The 21,711-nt window shown below is 37.3% G+C and overlaps 1 protein-coding gene across 1 annotated transcript in view; it reads right to left on the minus strand.

Annotated features, from left to right (window-relative positions):
• LOC111018458 (piezo-type mechanosensitive ion channel component) overlaps positions 1 to 21,711 on the minus strand; it is a 32,955-nt gene that overhangs the window by 5,078 nt on the left and 6,166 nt on the right. Inside the window, exons 3-15 of the mRNA XM_022294553.2 lie at positions 18,129 to 18,288; positions 17,884 to 18,041; positions 17,227 to 17,383; positions 16,734 to 16,920; positions 16,444 to 16,559; positions 16,149 to 16,233; positions 11,161 to 11,376; positions 10,888 to 11,080; positions 6,595 to 6,723; positions 6,276 to 6,449; positions 5,854 to 6,087; positions 3,370 to 4,920; positions 396 to 2,860 (exon numbers count right to left, since the gene is read on the minus strand). Of these exons, the coding sequence (XP_022150245.1) occupies positions 396 to 2,860; positions 3,370 to 4,920; positions 5,854 to 6,087; positions 6,276 to 6,449; positions 6,595 to 6,723; positions 10,888 to 11,080; positions 11,161 to 11,376; positions 16,149 to 16,233; positions 16,444 to 16,559; positions 16,734 to 16,920; positions 17,227 to 17,383; positions 17,884 to 18,041; positions 18,129 to 18,288 (5,825 nt within the window). The remainder of the gene's footprint in view (positions 1 to 395; positions 2,861 to 3,369; positions 4,921 to 5,853; positions 6,088 to 6,275; positions 6,450 to 6,594; positions 6,724 to 10,887; positions 11,081 to 11,160; positions 11,377 to 16,148; positions 16,234 to 16,443; positions 16,560 to 16,733; positions 16,921 to 17,226; positions 17,384 to 17,883; positions 18,042 to 18,128; positions 18,289 to 21,711) is intronic.

Raw genomic sequence — 21,711 nt, forward strand, 5'->3', positions numbered from 1 at the left:
ACTTTAATAATGAGAATAAATTACATTGGATTCTCTCCAACCTTAGTCTCTACAATATCATAGGTAGGTGATCACTATGGTTTGAACCTTTACTCTATTGATTATGCAGCCTTGCATTTTTGTGCACAAACAGATACTCCCCTATTTTTCTTTTTCTTTGATGAAAAATGTACATGTGCATGAAATATTCTTATTAGTCCCTTTGGTAATTTCTCCACTAATGGCTAATAGAAAGCTAACATGGCACCGTGTGCATAGCATAAAAATTCTTAATGAATCCAGATCAAAAGGATAACTCTCTTCCTTCAATTTTCAATCCATAAATCAATAAGGGAGAATCCAAAAGTAATAAAATTTCAATCACATAGAATTGTGTGTACTAGTTAGACACTTACCATCAACATGAACACAAACTCTTTTGGGAACTGATCTTCTAGTTGATAAACATCGAGAAACTCACTATTGTTTTTTATGACAGATTGATAAAAAATTGCAACAAAGAAGAACACCGTCAAATCTGCACCGAATACGTAAGCATATAGATCAATTTCCCTTTTGCCTCCCCCTATCACAGAGAATATTTGATATGGGAATCCTGTGTTTTCAACCAACCCATTGCGTTGTGCGAGACGAATCTCATTTGCTACATCGGCTGCCGGAGTGAGAGAGTCATGCCATTCTGCACAAGAATCACTTGAAGGAGAAGAATATACCACCTCTAAAACAACTAAGGCCACCTGGGAGTTCTCTTTACTTCTTTCAATGCTCTGAACATGAACTCTACTGGGAAAAGGACAAAGTCGAGGGTTCTGTACCTTACACCTATCTTTATGGATAATTTGAAGCAACTGATTTATTCCAGACTCAATCCTCTCTGGCTGAATCCCATCTTCTGGCCATACTTGGACATCCATAGACACCTGGATAAAGTAAGGTGGAGATTCCGCTCCTCGAGTCAGTGATTTCCAGTACTTGCACAAACTCCTGAGTAAAAACATCATCATATTTCTCCCAAGATATAGAAGTTCATATGCCCTCTCGGTCAAGCCATAATGTGCAGGACTGTGTTTTCTTGGGAGAGCACTTTTATTGAGGGCATTAGAAGATGTCCACTCACCATCTTTTGCAGTTATAGAACTTTGCAAGAGAGTAAATAAGTAAACTAGAAACAGGGGCAATGAACTGACAACAAAGGATGAAGTAATTCTATGTGTAGGAAATCCCAGTTCTTGTAGTACATCCAAATTAATAGTCAAACCACAGTGCTGGATGATTATCTGGTACAGATACTGTAGCAAAATGTACAACTCTGTGTAAATTAGCATGACAACCCAAAACATATAACCAGGACCAGTATTTACACATAGGGCATAGACGAAAAGAGCTGCGAGATAAACCATGGAAAGTAAACTGAAGTTCCACAAAAAGACAAGGATAAAACAACAGTAACAAACAACATCATTGTTGGACCGCATTTGGGACCATATGTGGCGAAATATCCTTCCTAGCTGCATACTTGCAGGGTCAGAACTCTTATCAGACTGCAGCGAGGAAGAACGCTCCAAATCTGAATACTTAGTTTCCTGGCTCTCTATCTGATCATATACTCTGTCCTCGGTATTGGTATGTTCATTCATGTCATCATCTAGTGTGACATTCAAGAAGCTTGCAAGATTGCTAACAGCTTGATTTCCAATAGACTGTACCTGGGAAACACCATCACCTATAAACTGTACAGCAGACTTTAATGGGTTTCCTTTTGCTGAATCTCTATGTTTTCTTTTTCTATCCAAATCTAAAGATACATCTGAAATCTGAGAATCAACTTCACAAATTTCTGGAACTGGTAATTCCATTGAATGTGTTCTTGACTCTGTCGTTATTTCTGTTCTCAAATTAGCAAAAGATTCCTGCAATTCAGGATGGGGAGAAGAATCTTGTCTAACTATCTGCTCTACTTTCCCAAGTGTTCCTTCGATATCAGTGGTCATCGTGTCATCATGTGTCCTAGAAGTTCGCTTTCTACGTGATTCATCTCCTGGAGACGCATTATTGGCATCAACAAATGAGTTCATGTTGTGAAGCTGGATTTGCAAATTGAGCATCTCTGATTTCATCTTCTCCACTTGCAAGTTGCGCTGCCGTTTACTTTCCTCAGAATCGCGGATATGTTGTAACTGTGAAGTTTTCCATGCAGCTTTTTTTTCCTGCTCATGGACAATGGCGCCAATTTGCTCAGCTTCAAGATACCGACACACATACTCAAACTCTTGAGAGGAGAACATGTATGATTGGAGTGAGACCAACATGAAGATAATAATTTCAACAAGAGCAGATCTTGCAGTGATTCGAAATCCATAATCATACTTGTAAAATCCAATCATCTCAAATATGTAATGCATGGTTTCACACTTGCCAGCACTCACTTCTCCAACAAGTGGAGATTGGTAGGCTAGAGAAAGAATAATAAGAGCAAAGTTGTATGCACGCAAGAACTTGAATAATTTGTTCTTCTTCTTCAGGATTTCAAGTCTTAACCTAAAGAAAACCAGTGCGAAGGCAAGATAACCAAGATGCAGTACATCATATTCAAGAGTTCCAGTAATCAAAATTAAAGCCAGGACAAGATCCAACAAATGACAATAGCAATAAAGCCTAAGATAGTCGATGATGGTCCACATGCTTTTTGTTTCAAAAGATAGATCCCTCCAAACAAATGTATTTTTCCGTTGGGACATCATTTTACGGTAAGTAGATGATAGTGAGAAACCAGACAAATGATCAGCACGGAGTTTGAGAGATGAAAGCATGAACACCATAAAATAACTGAAAAGCATCCTTGAATCATCGACTGTCAGTCCTGAAAAACAGGTAACGTAGACATTACATGTCAACATGAAAGGATAAATTACATCTTGAGAAAAGCTCCAAGATAAATAATATCATTGCATAATTGCAGCCAATATTTTCAGTATGCTGATGACCCGATACAGGTAGTAGACTAGCACAAGGAAAGCAAAACTAATTGTCATAAATTAAGCATATTCTGCAGCCACAATATTCTCTCAAAAACCTTAAAATTTTTAAACGATAAAGAACTGAGTATTAGTTTGTACTAAAGGGTTTAATCGCTTCCTTCCATACGAAAAACAAATTTTCTACAGCTTAGGTCTTGAAAAGCATAAAAGTATCTCCTCTTCTCACTAATTTGAGTTTATTTCTTGTTTAGAAATTATAAAAAAAGTTTCACTCACTACAGAACTTTTTCTTCTAAGAACAAAAACTAATATAATCAGGCAAGTTGGAAGATATCTTGTTGCTAAATAGTGAACTGCGAATGAGAAAAACGAACAGCTAAAAGATTTATACCCAGCCAACAGTTCAAACAAAATCGGAAATATAGATTAGAGAATCTCCAGCAGTCATGACAATGAACACCAGCCTTGCTTAGCATATGCCAATTTGAATTCCACATATTCTTCCAGAAGGCAATATATTCGAGGATAAGAATGGAAGCAAACAAGAAGACAAATATAGGCCATAGTTTACGTATGATGCCACGATCCAAAAGAATACAAGCAGCCAACAATCCAACGTAAAAAATGGAGACAGAATTTAATAAAGCAAAACTGGCAAGAAGCAACGAGATCATAGTTATCTCGAGACCAAAAAGATTGAACAGGTTCTCCATCCAAAATTTCATATATATCTTGAAAATAATTTTCTGCATTTCAAATCTTTCCTTTCTCAAGGACATAATTCGCATCTTATCCCACTTGTGACTTTCCTTGGTACTTCCCCATATAAATCCAAATGAATATTTCTTGCTGCTGCTACACTCAGAGTTGTCTCTTTTACTGGATGCAGAATGAGGCACTTGAGACCGACCAGAGGCAAAGGATGACCTTGAAATATGATCCGATCCTTCCGGATGTAAAAACAATCTTCCAGAATTTAATGATGGTCTTCGCTCATTAGAAATGGATATGTCATAATAGTCATTTTCCTCCGAGACGAATAGTGGACAAGGGTCATCCCACTTCCCTTTATTTAAAACAGAACTTGGCATCCTCTCCAACCAACGAAAGACATTATATTGGAGAGTGCATGCAGCAATTATTAATACTTTTCCCCTTAAGCCTAATTCCAAACCCCAAAAACCAGGCTCAAATACACGTAAACCCAGAAATCGAGACAAATGATAATGCTTTTGTCCAGGAAACATTCCAGCTTGTTTACCCCACATCTGGAAAAGATATTCAGCTGTCAAGACAACTCCTGTATATGCCAGAAACAACTTTGATGGGATATGCGACATCTTGGGTAAAGTGGCACATACAACGACAAGGCCAAGTAGATATAATAATCCAAATGCGCTGATCGGAGATATGGATGCATAGAAAAGAGCAGCAAATAAAATTTTGTCACAGTGCCAAATCAGGAAACGTTTTATAAACCCAAATCTCCCATATTCTAATAGCTCAGGCTCGTCGGAGCTACTATACCTGCTCTGCCTTCTCTCATAGCTATAAAGTTGCATCACAATCAACACAGCCAAAGATTGCCAACAATTATGTAAAGATGATGCCTCTGAGTTGTAACCCAAATAAAAATAAAGATCAATTGATCTGGATAACCATATCCTAAAGCTGGGGAAACTGCTTAGGCAATATATGAAGACAAAAACTGTAATCGCATAGGCTTTTAATGGGAACCATAGTTGCCTCTTTGTTCTTCCAACTAGCTGTCGTCCAATCATCCAAACAAGAAGAAGGAATAAGAAACCGAAGGATATATAATTGGGCTTGACAAAGAAAACTGTGAGAAGAATGGTCAGAAATGCAATATAGGTTCCACATGATCTATACATAGATAGGAACTTCTCTCCAATGGAACTGAGGAATGATGCAATCTTTCTCTCTGCAGAGAAACAAAATAAATGAGTGATAATAAATGAGGCAATAGCAAATGGAAACAGAGCTGAAGAAGCAGCAAAAGTGGTGATTCAAATGATAACACAAAACATACAAACAAAATTATTTTGCAGCTCCTATAAACAAGATGATTGCTAATTCACATCAGTTTGGAACAAAGGTTGCATCTAAACTGATAAAGAGAGCATATTTCCAGGAATACAAGGAGCTGGATATTAGGCCTTGACTCGCCCTCTATGGACAAACCTTGCGGAGAAACCCTTAGGTTTCGAGGCATTGGAAACCTAAAAGAAAATAGTATACTCCAGCAATCAAATGCACAGACACGTCTCAGCAAAATAATGTTGCCAAGAGAAAGATCAAGATCAATCTGAGGTTGCTAAAGTGTTATGTCTCGGACTGAATTTTTATAGTAAATTTTGGGTGGAAGCAATTATTTGTCGCTCTTATAAACAGACAGTTACTTGAATTTAAGCTACATATTCCCCTGCATGATCTTAGAAAAACTTTTTCCTAGATAAAGCTGTTCACATCCCTTCTGCTTAAAGTTTTTGGATCTTGACCTTTTTGCATGTCCATAATCATCAAAGGAATTAGAACTGAAGGCCTTAAGGCTTGTTTCTCTTAGGTTGTTTACCTACATACAACAGGTAAACTTCAAGGAAGTTCCTGGTCATGTTACTTTTCAAGAGTCTAAACCTTATTTTCCCAATTGACCTTGGGGAATATCAACTCTAGGATAAGCTGCCATGGCTAGATAATCAATGCATCACTTCAATTCAAACTGAAATTCCCAAACCAATAATCCAGTTTGCCATCCAACTAACCTAGCTAATTAAATCTCATTGGTAAGTTGTTGAATATAAGAAATCAAATAGAAGAATCAATGTAATTGACAATAAGTTTCAAATAGTCATACCATGAGAAGAATTATCATGGCCGTAATGATTTTTTGTGCTTGTATAAACTGATAGCAGAACTGATTTATTAAGACCAGCTCGCAAAATGCTAAATCCAACTGGGGGGCAGGGTGTGTGCTGGACAATTGCGGAAAATGAAAATAGCATTTCAAAACCATGGTTATGAATTGAACAAAAGCAAGCAAGGAGAGCTATTTCCAGGAAGTCCCACATGCTATCACGTCCAAGAAGGCCTGCATCAAATTACTGAAAAAATGTCACTGAAACCAGTTTCATTGTCATAAATTATTCCTTCAACATTATCTTTCGACAAAAGTTCGAGGTAACCAGAAGTGATAAAATGCAATAACCAAATCTTCTAACAGAACATCAATTTATAAAATTATAACATAATATCGTAGGAAGAAAAAGGCACGCGTACCTAGTTGCAACAGAATTTCCCTACAAAAAGAACCTTCTCGATCTAACACATCAGATATCAGGTTGATCTGAAGAAGGTATAATAATGAAAAATGAACCTCATTTAGAAGAATCAAAGACTGGCGCATCTTTCTGCTAACATCGTGGCTCAAAAGGTATACAAGAAAGAATACCACTGAATCACATTGAAACGTTAGAACCAATAAGAAAAGTGAGGGAATACATATCATAATTTCTAGCTTTCATGAATAATAATCAGCTAAAAGCCTAAAAGTAACGTGAATTTCCACTAAATAATTAATTAGCATAGAAGAACATACCATAGACAGCATGGATGAAACCAGGCTTCATTGCAACAAGGAATATCAAAGTTAGCACGATAGGTCGAGAGCTTTTGCGCAAACCCCATGCAATAGTTGCCACAATTAGTACCTTGGTCTCTCCAGCCTCTGAAAATTAAATTGTGTAAGGGACCCAACTTTACCACTACCAAGGAATTGACAACCAATAAGAATAAAATTAGGAGAAAGAAATCAATATTTTTAATGTAATAAGAATATAGGACATATGGACAATCATGCAGTCTGGGATCAGATTCCTCCAAGAATGTTTACAAATTTACATTCAATATCAAAAAAATTTATTTATAAGTAGCACCCATTAAATTGAAGCTTTCATACAACCAATTAGCTAACTATTAAACAAAGAAGATAACCACGCTTATCTAATAAACAAAATGGAAAACTAATTGACTAACAACAATCAGCACAGTAATGAGCTACTAACAATATTTTGTCAAGTTTGTTTTTTTTAGGGTGTCAATAGTAAGATTGTTCAATCTTGAGTATAGAAACTATCTTATATTGAAATATTAAAGCAACATACGATATGAGAATCCTATTCTCTAGTTTCAAATTACCAGCTCAGCTTACATGACAACCTTTATATACCCTTACTCCCCTAACAAACTAATTAATTGTCTACACGTGAAACACTTACAGCTTGAGCTTGTCATTAATCTTGTCTTATCATTTTCACCTCCTTAGACATTCACCTTTTCCTCACAGTGAAACTAAGGAAATTGCTGAGCTAAGACATTCAGTCCCTACGCTGTAGTTCCTCCGGTTCCTCGGGCCTTTTTCTCTAAGTATGATTTGCGCAGTTACAGCTTGGCATTACTCTTATCGATGTCACCTGCTTAGACATTCACTTTATCCTCATGGTGGAACTAAGGAAACTGATGAGATAAGACATTCAGTGCCAAATAGCATCTTTAACTAACTACCCTTCCCACTAAATTAGAACTTCATGCTCATCTTGCTGAGCTAAGACATTCAGTGCCAAGTATAACATCTTCAATTGACTACCCTACCCAATAAATCAGGACATCATGCTCATCCTATTGAGGTGTGTTGCCCTAAACTCGTAGTTTGTAATTATGTAAAAACAAAATTTATATTCAATAAAGCTATGTTTTCATATTTAATCAAATTGTTGTTGAATTAATTGTCCAAATCTAATAAAGTAAACATCCAAAGTTATTTTCATGTAACCGGAACAGTATATATACTGGGTGTATATTTGATACACTCTCGATATACAAGTGGATCATGTCCTGGAAATAACCTAAATGGTCTATAGTACATGGATAAGGCTGGATAACTTATCTTGGCAACACTATGGATACGGCCCACTTTGTAAATGTTACAAATGACTCGATCCAGGTCGTTCGTGTGGAGACATGCGAGTGGGGGTATCCTATACAATGAGTTTGTATAAGATCGGACCGTGAAATAGTCAATCTTTAGATGTAACACCGTTGACTAATAGATTGTTATTTCATAGGATGACCAGACAACTCATTCTCAATCCTGAGTGAGTAACGAACTCCTACCCGTGACGACTCGTTCTTTGATCTGTATGGGTGAGAGTGGCCCGAGTCACCGACTTAACATTCCTACCATTTTTGGGACAAGACCGAGTGGGGAGCTAAGAACATAACTTCACAAGATGGAAGTCACTTCTACCCGACTTTAGGAGAGTAGATAGTGTTCCCTTTAGTGCTGACTCCGAGACTTGAACAAGGGGTCTCACCCTCTCACTAACTCGAGAGAGACTTCCAGTTATTGGTTGGACCATAACCAGGTTGTTCATTAGAGGATCAACGGTGTTTAAGGTACAAGATGTAACACGAGGGTAAAACAGTAATTTGACCCATCTATGGTTACGAACACTCATGAATGATTGACTTACCGTTAATGCTCGATATCCGTAGACACAGAAATATTCTATAGTGAGAAGAGTGCAGCTGCAAGTTTTTAGTAGAGTAACCCGTAGTTAACGTATGTTGATTAAGGTGATTAATGAATTTAACCAATTAATCTCGCAACGTTGGAGCTTCTGATCTATAGGTCCATTAGGTCCCCTTGCTAGCTCGTAAAGGGTAATTAAGAACATTAAATTTTGGAAAGAATTTGAATTATTCAAATTTAATTAAAGGGAATTTGAGTTAATTGTATATGGCACAATTAATATAATGTATGATGATGCATTATAAAACTATATATTATGAGAGAATAATGTGAATTGGATTCGTATTAAAACTATAGGTTAAAATTTAATATGAATTAGATACATATTAAATACTATAGGTTACGAGGGAAATTTATATTTGAATATGATTCAAACATTAATTTACTTAATTAAATGTGGTTTAATTGAATTATATTTAATTAATTAATTAATTAAGATTTAATTAATTATTAATTAAATTAAATATATATTAATTAATTAACCACTCCCCAGCGAGAAGCGGTGAGGTGGAGAGTGAGAGGTTACTCCCACTCCTTTCTCTTCCCTCTACGTTGAAATCACAAAGGTTAACTGTGTTTTTTTGTGCGATTTGGTTTCTTGGCACAATTTGGTTTTTGGAGAAAAAGTCTCTCTCTTGTAATCTCATAACACTAAAAAACTCCCGATTTTTCCCTTTCCAAGAAATAGGATCCCACAATCTGGGTTCTTAATCCCAGAGAAAAGCAAGGTAACTTCATGGTGGTGTCCATAAATGGGTTCCTGAAGAAGTGTTTGTGCTCGAGGAAGAAAATCCGTTCACGGTCTACAAAAGTAAGTTTCTTCCTCCCAACAATCACAAGCGATCAATCGCTTTCGCTGGGGATTCAATCCCTTCACATCCACAGCTAGCTTAGAAGAAGAGCAAATGCCTAACACAACCTTCAATATCAACTTTGTTAACTTTGTTCCAACTTGACTGTCAACTTAGGTGGGAGGTCGCAAGGTTGAAGTGAATTGCATTGAGATGACTTCCCACTAAATAGGTAGGCTTTAATTATGGGCAACAGGTTTTTGGTTGGTTCCGCTTTGCAGCAGTTTTGAGGGTTGAGATATTATAGTTCTCTTGTCTTCTCTTGGTGGAGGGAGGTTTCAGATTCTTTACTTCTTCATTCTGGCGATCAATTTGTGTTAAGTGATTGTTTTGGTTTCCTCCTCAGCAGTCAGTCCTTTTGAAGTTGCAAGCTTTATTGATATCAGTTTTTCAGTATTTGTTCTTGGGCTTCAGATCTCATCTATTTCATGGGTTTTTGGTTTCTATGTTTTGATTGTTTTTCTTATTCTTTTTCGCTTCCTTCGAGAGCTTGTATCCTTGAACTTTTTTCTTCCTTTTCATACTATCAATGAAAAGTTTGTTTTTGTTAAAAAAATATTTAGTAATAATAACCGTGAGATGTTAAAAATGGGGTGAATAGTGGCCTCTGGAGGAAGTTCCATTGAATTGCATGCAATAGACTACCTTGCCAATTCGTTCTCTAATAATTGCTCAGTCCTACACATCCACATTGTAATTTAAGTTCATCATCCTAACAGAAGCCACCAACCAGAAATATTACCCTCGGAAGATGTGTTTGGACCACATGTTCTCAAAGGCTAAAATATGAATGAGAAATAAATAACTCCCCAATAGAAATGGAAAAATATTTCCAAATACATTGTCAGTTACTTCCTTTGAGAACATATTAAAAGAAGGCAATTTTCTCATATTTTCTCATACTAAAATATGAATGAGAAATAAATAACTCCCCTACAGATAATGATTATTAATATCCCTCTTCCAATTCTTCGTCAGTTACTTCCATAAAACCCAAAAATCTTCAATGGTAAAACTGTTTGAGCTCAGAGTAATAATAAAAGAAGGCAATTTTCTTTGGGGTCCGAAGGTACAAAAATCAATGGCTTGTCTATGATTTTAAAGATATCAGAAGATGGAAGAGATGTGATCCATGGTTGAGACACAACTTACAGCGAGCATAAAAATAAGGGGATAAAAACATACTTCTTAAAATAGTGTTAGAGTATTTATATTAGTATATTTTATATTATTGTAATCACCTGTATTAGTGTATCATTTATCGTACTTTTACCTTCTTTACTTAGGTCAACCTTGTATATTTCTCTATATATATTCTTCAGTAATAGAATTATCTCATTCTCTCAAGCCTTAACATTTACAACAAAAATAATTGTAAATATAGGAAAAACTGAAAGAAGATAATGAGTAGCATGGTGTAGCGTCAACCAATCAATCACTTAGTAATTACCTCTAGCACTGGAGTTGTCTGCATTGGAGTTGTCATTTGAAGAACACTCATCCTCATTGGACAAGCAAAGGAAAACCGAATTGTTTACAAGATTAACCAATGCGACCAAAATTCCAAGACAAAATTGTGCAAGCAGAAAGAATCCGGGTATAGGATAATGCCACAAACCCATCATCTCCCAAACATCCATGTCCTGCAGACATAACCAAGAAAGACTTCCATTAATGCTTGTGTCCTGATGAACAGATTAATATTCTTCCAATTCAACAATACCTTTCCAAGCTTCCGATTCAAAAATGTGAATGCTACATTGAAGATGTATGTGCTGATAGCCCAGAAGAGAATGAAGACAAGCAGCAGCCCGTTCAATCGATGCAAATGGAATAAGGAAGGAAAGGCATATATAATGTACCCAACATATGCAAGTAACCCAAATGCACATAGACTTGCAAAATGGAAACTCCAGAAGGACAGAGCAACCAAGGAGACCTGTCACAATGAGCGCTGCAAGCTTAAATAGATCTTAATATGGGTGAACTCAACACAAAAAAAAATAACTCGAAATCATTAAAGTTCTGTTGTTTAGATTCCGTCTTTGTATTTTTATGTTTTTTATGCTTTTTTTTCACTCTTTCGAGAATTTGTATTCTTGAATAATTTTTGTTCATTTTCATTCATCAATGAAAAGTTCGTATTTTATTCAAAAAATAAAAAGAAAAAAAACTTGAAATCATTAAAATTGCATTAAGAGAACGGTAGCGAAAAGAATCAAACTATGCACACACAAAAAATTTGAAAATTCTTCTTGTAGATAAGAAACCAATTTCATTGAATAATTGAAAACAGAAGGCATCTACTAAAGGATAAAAACTCCTGAATTGGCTGAAAGGAACATAAGAAATGTGGAAGTTACAAAATGATTTAGAGAGGCAAGCATAAACAGAAGTAAGTCTGGTAATATTGTGACAAAAATCCTCTCTATCCCTTTGAACCTCATCAAAGATCCTACAATTTCTTCTGAGTCGAACACTCCACAATAGTGACCTGGATGGAAGTGCAACACGACACATTATGCAAGAATTGATTGACTCCATCACAAATTGTTCCATAAAAGATCCCAAGATAATTATAACAAGCAAAGATTGATGTAACTAACTACTTTATTTAGTTGTTAATAAAGTAGTTTAGTTAGTTAAGAGTTAGTTGGGTTCCTACCAAAAAAAGAAAAAGATCTCTCTATTACTTTGAGAAGAGAATCGTTGGTTTGACCGACGGAGTATGTGGGAAATACGAGATCTAGGCAAGTCGCTACATGTTTTCCCCTTACCCTTGAACGAACGATAGAAGAACTACTGAGATTCTCTTAGATAGTGGTCGCATCTACGGTCAATCAATAGGTCCACAGATCTCTTCTTCTAATACATCGCCATCTTAGTTAGTTGTTTGTTAGAAGTTTCCAATGGCTAGTTCTTAAATGTCGTAGCCCTTTATCTATAAAGAGGGGCTTGTATTCTCTTTTAAGGGATGATGAATAATACTTTTTGTTTTTTTTAACAAGAAACAAACTTTTCATTGATATATGAAAAGGAAGAAAATATTCAAATGATACAAACTCCCAAAGGGAGCATAGAAAGAAAGGAAAGAATGGCCAAATAAAGCACAAAAATCCAAAAAAGATACAATAGAATAAAACATCGATGAACAAAGCAACTATAAGATCAACGAAAACATGCGCCAAAAGAATCATAAACACTCCTTTCAAGCTTGAATTATGAGGCTCATTCTCAGAAGAACATCTTGGCAACAGACCAGGAGAAAATTGGATGAGGCTTTCTGACAAAATGTGCAAATAACCTTGAAAAGACTTAACCATATCAGCCGACTAATTAAGAGATCCATCAAAAGATCGATAAGTGAAGACTTGGAAAGAGCATAGGCCTTTAAAATACGACTTAAGGGCAATTAGAAGCCCAATAGAACTCCTCAGAGACTGAAACAAGAACAATCAAATTCTCAAAACCTTTGTCAAATCCAGCAAAGATGGAAAGCTCAGCTACTTTAATCTGCAAAGCCAACATATAAACAACTCCTGGAAGCATCCTTGACCCGCCGTGAGAACCAAAACCATAAAGATTTCCAAATAAGAGAGGAAGAACAGAACTTTAAAATGACCCTTCGGATTCCAAAAAATCGAGCTTTGAACAAGATTAAAACTTCGAAGCAACTTTTACACTCTCATCAATGATTGGAACTAGGGTTATGTCAACTTCTTCAAAATATTGGAAAAAGCTTTGATTATCAGAACAAGAATCGTTCGAAGAGGAAAGCAATGGAGCCGCTCTTCCAGGAGGGTTTAAAGAGTCTTTATCTTCCCCAAAAAAGTTATTAAAATCTTCTGTAAAAGAATGCTCGGAGAAATCTTCATGATCAACCTCTTGATCTTCTGGAAATCCAGGAAAATCCTTACTACTCATACTAATATTGCATCCTTCCTCATCATCAAATGAATCACAAACATTCGTATTCTTAATCAATTTCTCATTTGTTGAGTTAATTATATCGAGGCTAAGGGCTGAAATTTCTTTAACTTTCCTTTTATTTTTCTCCACAACATGTTCTTTTTTCTCCACAACATGTTCTTTGTCCTCATTAAAAGAATCCAATAAATTTTTTTGCATAATCGGATCCTTGGAAACCGAATCTCTCTTCATTAATCCCTTTATCCAAAGCTAAGATTCCCCCCTATTTGAATTTAGAATACCGCAATCCATGGATGATTTTAATTTACTCTTTGTTTTTAAATTCTCAACGGCACCATATTTGGTATCAGAGCACCAAAATCTTTGGGCTCAAATGGTGGACAAGAAATCTTTCACGACCGTGGGAGATTCATCACTCGCCGGAAAAGAGGAGGATCAAACCACCACCCTCCCACCACAAACCACGACCAATCGCTTGCTAATGGTTGAAGGGGTTGTCAATGAAATCCAACGGATGTGGGTGAGATGAAACAATTGTTGAGGGTTACAGCCAAACAATTGGAAAGTTTGGGTTTACAACAAAGTCACGAAAGATTCGACCAAGAAGTACAAGTAAGAGAATGGGACAATAAAGTTCTTCAAGACCAACAATAAAGAACAACTTACACTCCAACCTATTGGATACATCAATGAAGGTTATATCTACAGCTACAACAATGGAAGAGCAAAATAACAATGGCTTCAAAAGGCAATACACTCGAAGAACAAATTGGGACAACCAAAATAATACCAACATGAAGAATATCCCTTCATAGATAGACAACTAGCTTCGACAAGGTCTTCTTCATCATCTCCACATAACCCCGAGAAGCATCTCCAATATATTTCAGAGTCTCTTCATCCCATCTATCCAAAGGTAGGTTTCTGATTTTTATCCATCCCCAAGAATCACCAGGCTCTATCTATAGCAGTATAGCGTTCTTACTCCATGGAACGAATTTTAGTAGGAACTCCCCAACTTGATACCATGCAGTCAGCTTGCAGAGGGCCCTAGTTTGTTCTTCTCCTTCTCATCTTAACAATTCGCTATTTACTAGGAACGGATTCAAGGAATAGAAGTCTAATATTTCCTTGTAGAGCTCTCATAATCTTATACCAGGCATCATGAAAGCAACTTCAAATGACTATGATTGACGAGTCTCGGAGGGGGTCTATGTGCATACTTTTTTTGGAGGAACCTGCTGTATTTTCGTAAATCCCATATTCTTTTTTGGAGAAGTATGTCCAGGATCGCCGATACTGAGAATGTCTCTCAAGTAGGTCATGGTGCCATTAATAAGGGATTTAGGATGGGTGGTTGAGGCATTAATGGAGTTATGAGAGCATATAAGTGAGTAGTTACTAATTAGATTATAAAAACCCTCCATCCTATCATTTCTTCACCAACAGGAACAAGTATCTTATCGATCCCTCCGTTGTTGCCAAGTTTCATGATTTCTGCCAACGTTCCTTTTCTTTGAGAGATTTTCCATCCATAGGGTCTGGTCATCAATATGAATCTCCTTGAAGAACTTGTCGTTCAGAGGAGCACTTAGCAGAGTGGAAAGAACGTTGGCAATCGATGTGAGAGAAGACCAATGAATGGAAATGAAGAAAATACCTATCTTTCCTTGTTCAAGTAATCTTAGCACTACCCCAAAACCTCTAGTCAACTTCTATGGAGAAAGATTTCCTCTTGAGAGTGATCCTTGGCAATCGGAGAAGGATTTAAGCAAAACAGGGGAAGCCATGGTAAGGGAAGGTTGCTGGTAGGAGGGGAGTTGCGGGCTTGGTGGGAGGAAGGGAGAGGGACGAGTCAAGAGAGAGAGAGAGAGAGAGAGAGTCATTTTTTTAGAAACTTCTAATGAAAACAGTCGTGGCCCAATTGAAGCTTTCGAAAGTTTGAAACCCATCGTAGCTAAATGTCCAACGTTTTTCCATAGTTGAAGAATTATGAAGACATTTTGATGAAATATAAAAGAATTGTTGAGAGGAAGAGTGTTTTCTTGCTCAGACTAAACAAAGAACGTGATGAAGTGCGTGGCAGAATCCTGAACTTTCTTGCCTATCCAATAAGGCAACTCACCCAATAATTTCTCCATCATTTCAACATCTTCTTCAACTGGAGCTCATTTACTGAATTCTGAACCCCATATATCCAAATTGTGAACCCAATTTATGCATTTTGACGGTGAGCAAGGGCGTACCCATATAATCTAGGGAAAGAATAAATAATATAGCGCCATTGTTTTTCAGTCCTTTCCAACTTTGCAAAAAACAGTACAATTTAATATAGGCCACACAGCAAGAAATCAAAGACCAGGGGCCTAGCGGCTAGACAAACACGTCTAGTATTTATGAACTAGCCCAAGGAATCCTCAACAAATTTGCTAAAAGTCACTTTGTGCCGGGGCACTGAGTTCCAAAGGAAATCTCCGTAGCCACTTAGACATGAGATTTATTCCTTCATCTGATTTTTTTCACCCAAAAAAAATTATTGAAAAATAAAATTAACTCGTGTTACTAATCCCCGAACTCCAAACTCAAGAAAGCCCACAAGTACATGAAAACCAGAACCATCATGGTAAAATGTTTGGCACAAACTATAAAGCCAGATCATGCCAGATAGTGTCATATCCATATTCAACATTAAATCTAATAAGATATTAATACATCCATGAAGGAAAAACAAACATAACTATACGCTGGTCCATAGAAAACACTTTGATTAGAAATATATACCGGGAAACCATACGTGAAAAAGTTAATAGTAAATGTTCGGAAAACTTCTCTCCTCAACAAAACATTAGTATGCTTCACACCAGACCTGCAACATTCAGTAGCAGGTATATATGAGCAAAAGAACTGCAAATGAGCATTGTTATTTCAATATTTTCTCAAGAAATTCACTAAAGATATATATTTTTTAAACATTAATCAACGGATGTGAATGGAAGGGAAAAAAATCTTAATAAGAAAGTAAAACAAATAGAATAGTGTCATGTAAACCCGATAAAAATAACTTAAAGTTTGAGACCTCAATTCACGAATGAAAAATGAATGTTTCGAGGGAAGAAGTTGCTCCACTAAGTTGTTTTCCCTCATTGACAAGATGAAATCCATTTCCTCAAGATCGCATTTAACACAAGAAAGCTGCACAAGAAGCATTACAATAAAACTAATCATTCAACAAAATTTCTAGGATTCAATAATGAATCTGAACTGTAAAGTTGAAACAGATGCTATCTACTTCAAGTCCTACCATAATATACAAAGCACATGTTTTTTTAAAACAAAAGCATTAAATATTAAAAAAAAGTTACATACCATGATATAGAAAAGTGTAAGAGAAACATAGGAACAGATCTCAGGCCATTCGGAGGTTGACAATATTTTAAATAGACCAATGAATTCAGCCACCCATTTCAACATACTAGGGTACTGAACAGGAAGCTGATACACATAAACAAGAAAAATGCTAAAACCTGCATACAGTTGAAGAGGCCTCCACCACCTTCAAATAACATGTCAAGTCAGAACATAAAAAAAGATTGAATGCAACTGATAAAAACAAACAACTTCAAACTACAACAGAGTGTGTGTTGGAATTTCCAATATTTATAAATACTATTTGTAAATATTAGATGTCAATATTTAGTCTTTATTGTCTTTTTTTTTTCCTTTATGTAATGTAGTGGGTCTTTGGAGAAAGACCTACATTGCACATATTTGAATATATCAGAAAATTGTATTCTCTCAAAATTAAGAGTGTGTGCCAAAGTTTGTGGCCAGGAAACAATCAAGATCACAAAGAAATAACCTGAAAAGTCCTAAGAAGTTGCTTGTTAAAGACCAATCCACCAGACCTACACAGCTGCCAATGAAAAATGGAAGAGAAACCCATGAAGGACGGCTAATTCCCACAATAATCTGAATGGCAGGAAGTAGTAAACAGGAAGCAACCCTTAGATGAGAACCTGCCATTGACAACAGGTATTAAATCCTTGCATTTTATTTTATGAAGAAATGTATGGCCAATTTTATTGCAAAATAGGGCTTGGTAAATAAGCATACAGTGCAAACTGCTCCATGTGCAGAATTAATTGATTGATAATTAGTCATACATGTATGATATACCATCCCTGAAAACATACAGCTACTGCACATTCTGATACTCCTTCCCCCCAACAAACATCAAACTCATTATTTGAAGCATGTCCATACACAAACAAACAAAATTATCTTCCCTTCTGCAAACGGTGTTACCATGATAAACTCCAGCTGCTGATTGACATGGTTCACTTGCAGACATTTGCTGAGCAATAGGTAAATCTTTGCTCTTTCTTTTCTTACATTCTCTACTTTAGTGAAAGTGCATCAAGTTCTAGGATGTATGCTTATTGAATTGGAGTAATGATCTTACAAAGGGAAAAAACAAATTATTGAAATATTAGAATGGTACTAACTAACAACAAACCTAGCTGATCGAAGAAAGATAAGAGATGAACCCAGCATGAATCTCCCCTTGGAACAAGACCAATTCTGTCCCGGAAAATATCAGCAGTGGCAACAAAAATTGCTAACAGCTGTACAACCAAGAAATAAATAACAGAAGGAGATTTCCATGACTGAATTCTGCAGGTGCCAGGAATAAATTGTCAGTAAGTAAAAGCAGAAGTGAACGAAAAGGGAAAAAGGAAAATGCTTTCTTTCAGATCTTACGTCATGAAACCAATCACCTTCGCCCACCATGCATTGGCCAAGCTTATATTATATCCCTCAAGAGACCATACAAGAAGAAAGATTCCTTGAGAAAGAATAACAAGCGAGGAGAATATGATAATTGGCCATAATACCAAATTCCGCCTACCAAAAATAAACCCTACAAGAAAGAAGTACCAAGTAAAACACTAAGTAATGAAAAATATATAAACAAATACTGTCATGAGCAGGTAGTTACTTATAAAGCACTCTCGCTAGGAGAGTAAAACTAAACCATTGGAAAAAACCCCAAAAAATACAATGGCACTTGGAACCCAGTCTTAAAGATAAGAACCACAAAGCTTTCCCGAGATGAAAAAATGACCAAAGGATCTTGAATAATGGAACTTAGATCTTGTACAACCCTCCTAAAAAAAAACTTAAGGTAAAAAGTATGGCTCTTTTTTTATATATATATATATGAAACGAGTATTTCATTGATGGTATGAAATATACAAAAGGCCACAAGGGCAGTTACAAAAACGCCTTCCAATTAATGATAAGGTCGTTAAGGGTGTAAGTAGTGAAGGGTGGATAGAAACTTTTACACCAACCAAGAACAAGTACAGTAACTCTGTCCAAAAAAGAATCAAAAGGAAGAGATTTGTTGTTAAAGACTTTGTTGTTCCCTTCTAGCCATAAGCTCCAAAGGAAGGCTGATGAAAAGGATCCAAAGAGTAGCTTTATTCTTTTTGAAAGGATGGCCAGCCAAGAGACAGTCAAGGAAGATGGATGGAATGTTGTGTAGTGTTGTCTTCCAGCCAAAGATAGAGAGGAGATGTCCCCAAAATTTAGAAGCAAAGTTGCAGCTGATGAAGAGATGTCCCACTGATTCCGATGCCCTGAAACAGAGGTGACAGCAACTTGGAGAGAGGGAGATGTGTGGGAGCTTTTTCTGAATCCGATCATAGGTGTTCACGGCCCCATGACTGAGTTCCCAGCAGAAAAACTTTACCTTTTTAGGACATTTGCCTTGCCAAAGAGTGGGAAAAAGGGAGGATTCATTGTAGGTTCCGGCCGACGACAAATGCTTGTAAACAGAGCTGGTAGTGAAGGCTTTGCTCGGATCAAGAGGCCAAAACCATTTATCATCACTAGGGGAGGGACAATTTCATCAAGTAAGTGTGAAAGGTGCAGCCAGTCATCGAATTCCTCATCTTTAAATGGTCTACGGTAGCTATAAACCCAACAAGAAGTATCTTTATCCCAATGATCAGCAATTATGGCGTCTTTGTTCATTGCTATGGCAAAGAGCCTCAGATAAAGGCTGGCTAATGACCCCGGGGGGTGCCATCTATCCCTCCAAAAACAGCATTGACTTCTTTCCCCCACCTGGCAGTGAACAAAGTCCTTAATTAAGTGGGTTTGTTGACGGATGGATATTCACGGACCTTTGTAGCCAGAAGAGTAGATTGTGGGCCAAGTATCTGTGGATGACCTCATATATTTTGCAGAAATGAAAGTCCTCCAAAGGTGGTTTTTCTAATTAATGAAACGCCAAATCCATTTGGAGAGCAGAGCACTATTCTTGTGCTTGATGTTGCCAACACCCAGACCACCGTCATTTAAGGGAACCTGGACATGTTTCCAATTAACAAGATGAGGCTTGCCGTTAGAGATTGGTCCTTCCCATAAAAAGTCCCGACAGATTTTACTGATTTGGTCTGCCACCTTTCTGGCAAGCTGAAAAGAGAAAGGTAATAAGTGGGAAGGTTGGATAAAACAGATTAAAGGATAGTGTGTCTTCCCCCTTTTGATATAAAGATGTTGCTCCATCCGCTCAACCATTTTTCGATGATGGGATGCCAAAAGGAATCCTTCCTAGGATTTCCGTTCAAAGGGAGACCCAGGTAGGTGCATGGCCAAGTGCCTGTTTTGCATCCCCAAGCCTTAACGATGAGTGTAGTGATCTGTGAATCAATGGAGACTCCATGGACACCGGATTTGTTGTAGTTAATGTTGAGACCCAAGGCAACCTCAAATGATTTGATAATTTTTTGGAGATTCATTTTTTTTTTTTTTTTGAAATCCGTGTGTCCGAGCCAGCTTGCGCGCACATCGACTAATCACGGATCAACCGCCTGACCCTACTACATTTGGTTGACAAGGTAACTCGTAGGATATTAAATCCTAGGTAGGTGGCCACCATGGTTTGAGTGATCCATACTAGTAAAAAGAAGCGTGTCATCTGCAAAAAGAATATGGTTAATCTTAATCAATCCACATCTAGATGAGTAACCTTCTATCTCGCCTCGACTTTCTCCATGGGTGAGCATACCACTTAGGACATCAGTGATCATAATGAAGAGGAAAGGGGAGAGTGGGTCCCCTTGTCTTAGGCCTCTGGTAGCTGTGAATTTGCCCCTCGGTTTGTCATTGATAATAATGGAAAAGCTCGTTGTTGAGATACATGCCCAAATCCATTTCCTCCATTTAGTCCCAAAACCTTTGTGGTACATCACAGTGTCGAAGAAGTCTCAATCAACCATATCAAAGGCTTTCTCGAGATCAAGTTGAATCACTGCTCCTTTATAATTCCGAACTTGCCAATCGTCAACAATTTCATTTGCAATGAGAGAGAAGTCGAGGATCTATTGTCCCTCTACGAAGGCAGATTGGTACTCCGTGATGGTACTAGATAGCACCTTTTTTAGCCTCTCGGAGAAGACCCTAGCAATAATTTTGTAGGCACAGGGGATGAGGCCAATGGGCCGGAAATCATGGACGGTCTTGGCACCTTTTCTTTTGGGAACAAGGGAAATGTAAGTCTCGTTTAGGGCGGTAATGATAATCCCGTTTTTAAAAAGATCTTGGAACATGACCAATATATCGGACTTGATGGTGTTCCATGATTTTTTGAAAAACTCTACAGTGAAACCATCCGGCCCGGGAGCTTTGTCGGACCCAAGGGAGTTAACCGCCTTGTGGATTTCATCCTCTGTAAAATCTTGCTCTAACATGGCACTGCTCTCATGGGTGATCGAGTCCCATGGCAGGTTTGTGGGGCAGCTTCTCTGACCTACCCTTCTAGTATAGAGAGAGGTGTAGAAGTCTATAAATTCCTTTTCAATATCCTTGATGTGTGTAAGGCTGGTACCATCTCTGGAGAGAATTTCTGTTACGGTACTTCTTCTTCTTTAGTCATCTAGGAATCTATGGAAGAACTTTGTGTTTTCATCCCCTTCAACCAATTTTGTTTGCATTTTTGGCACCAGAAAACTTCTTCCTGAGCCGTTAGCGCAAGGAGGTCATCCCTAGCCTTGTTCCTTTCCAAAATTTGGGTTGGTGAAAGGGGACTTTGTCCTTCAAGCTCATCGAAAGAATTAAGCAGCTTCATGATGTTGTCCTTCTGTGGTTGCAGGCGACCGGCGTGCTCTTTGTTCCAGACTTTCAATGCTAGCTTGAGGGATTTGAGCTTCATCATCAAACCATGACCTGGCCAACCAAAAGAGGGATTGTTGCGCCACCAATTATCAATGAAAGGTTGGAAAGATTTATGGCACAACCACATGTTCGCAAATCTGAAAGGAGTGGGCCTTAGTTG

This window comes from Momordica charantia (genome assembly GCF_013281855.1).
Source record: "Momordica charantia cultivar OHB3-1 chromosome 9 unlocalized genomic scaffold, Mcharantia_2.0 BLBB01000009.1, whole genome shotgun sequence".
In the NCBI taxonomy this organism is placed as follows: Eukaryota; Viridiplantae; Streptophyta; class Magnoliopsida; order Cucurbitales; family Cucurbitaceae; genus Momordica; species Momordica charantia.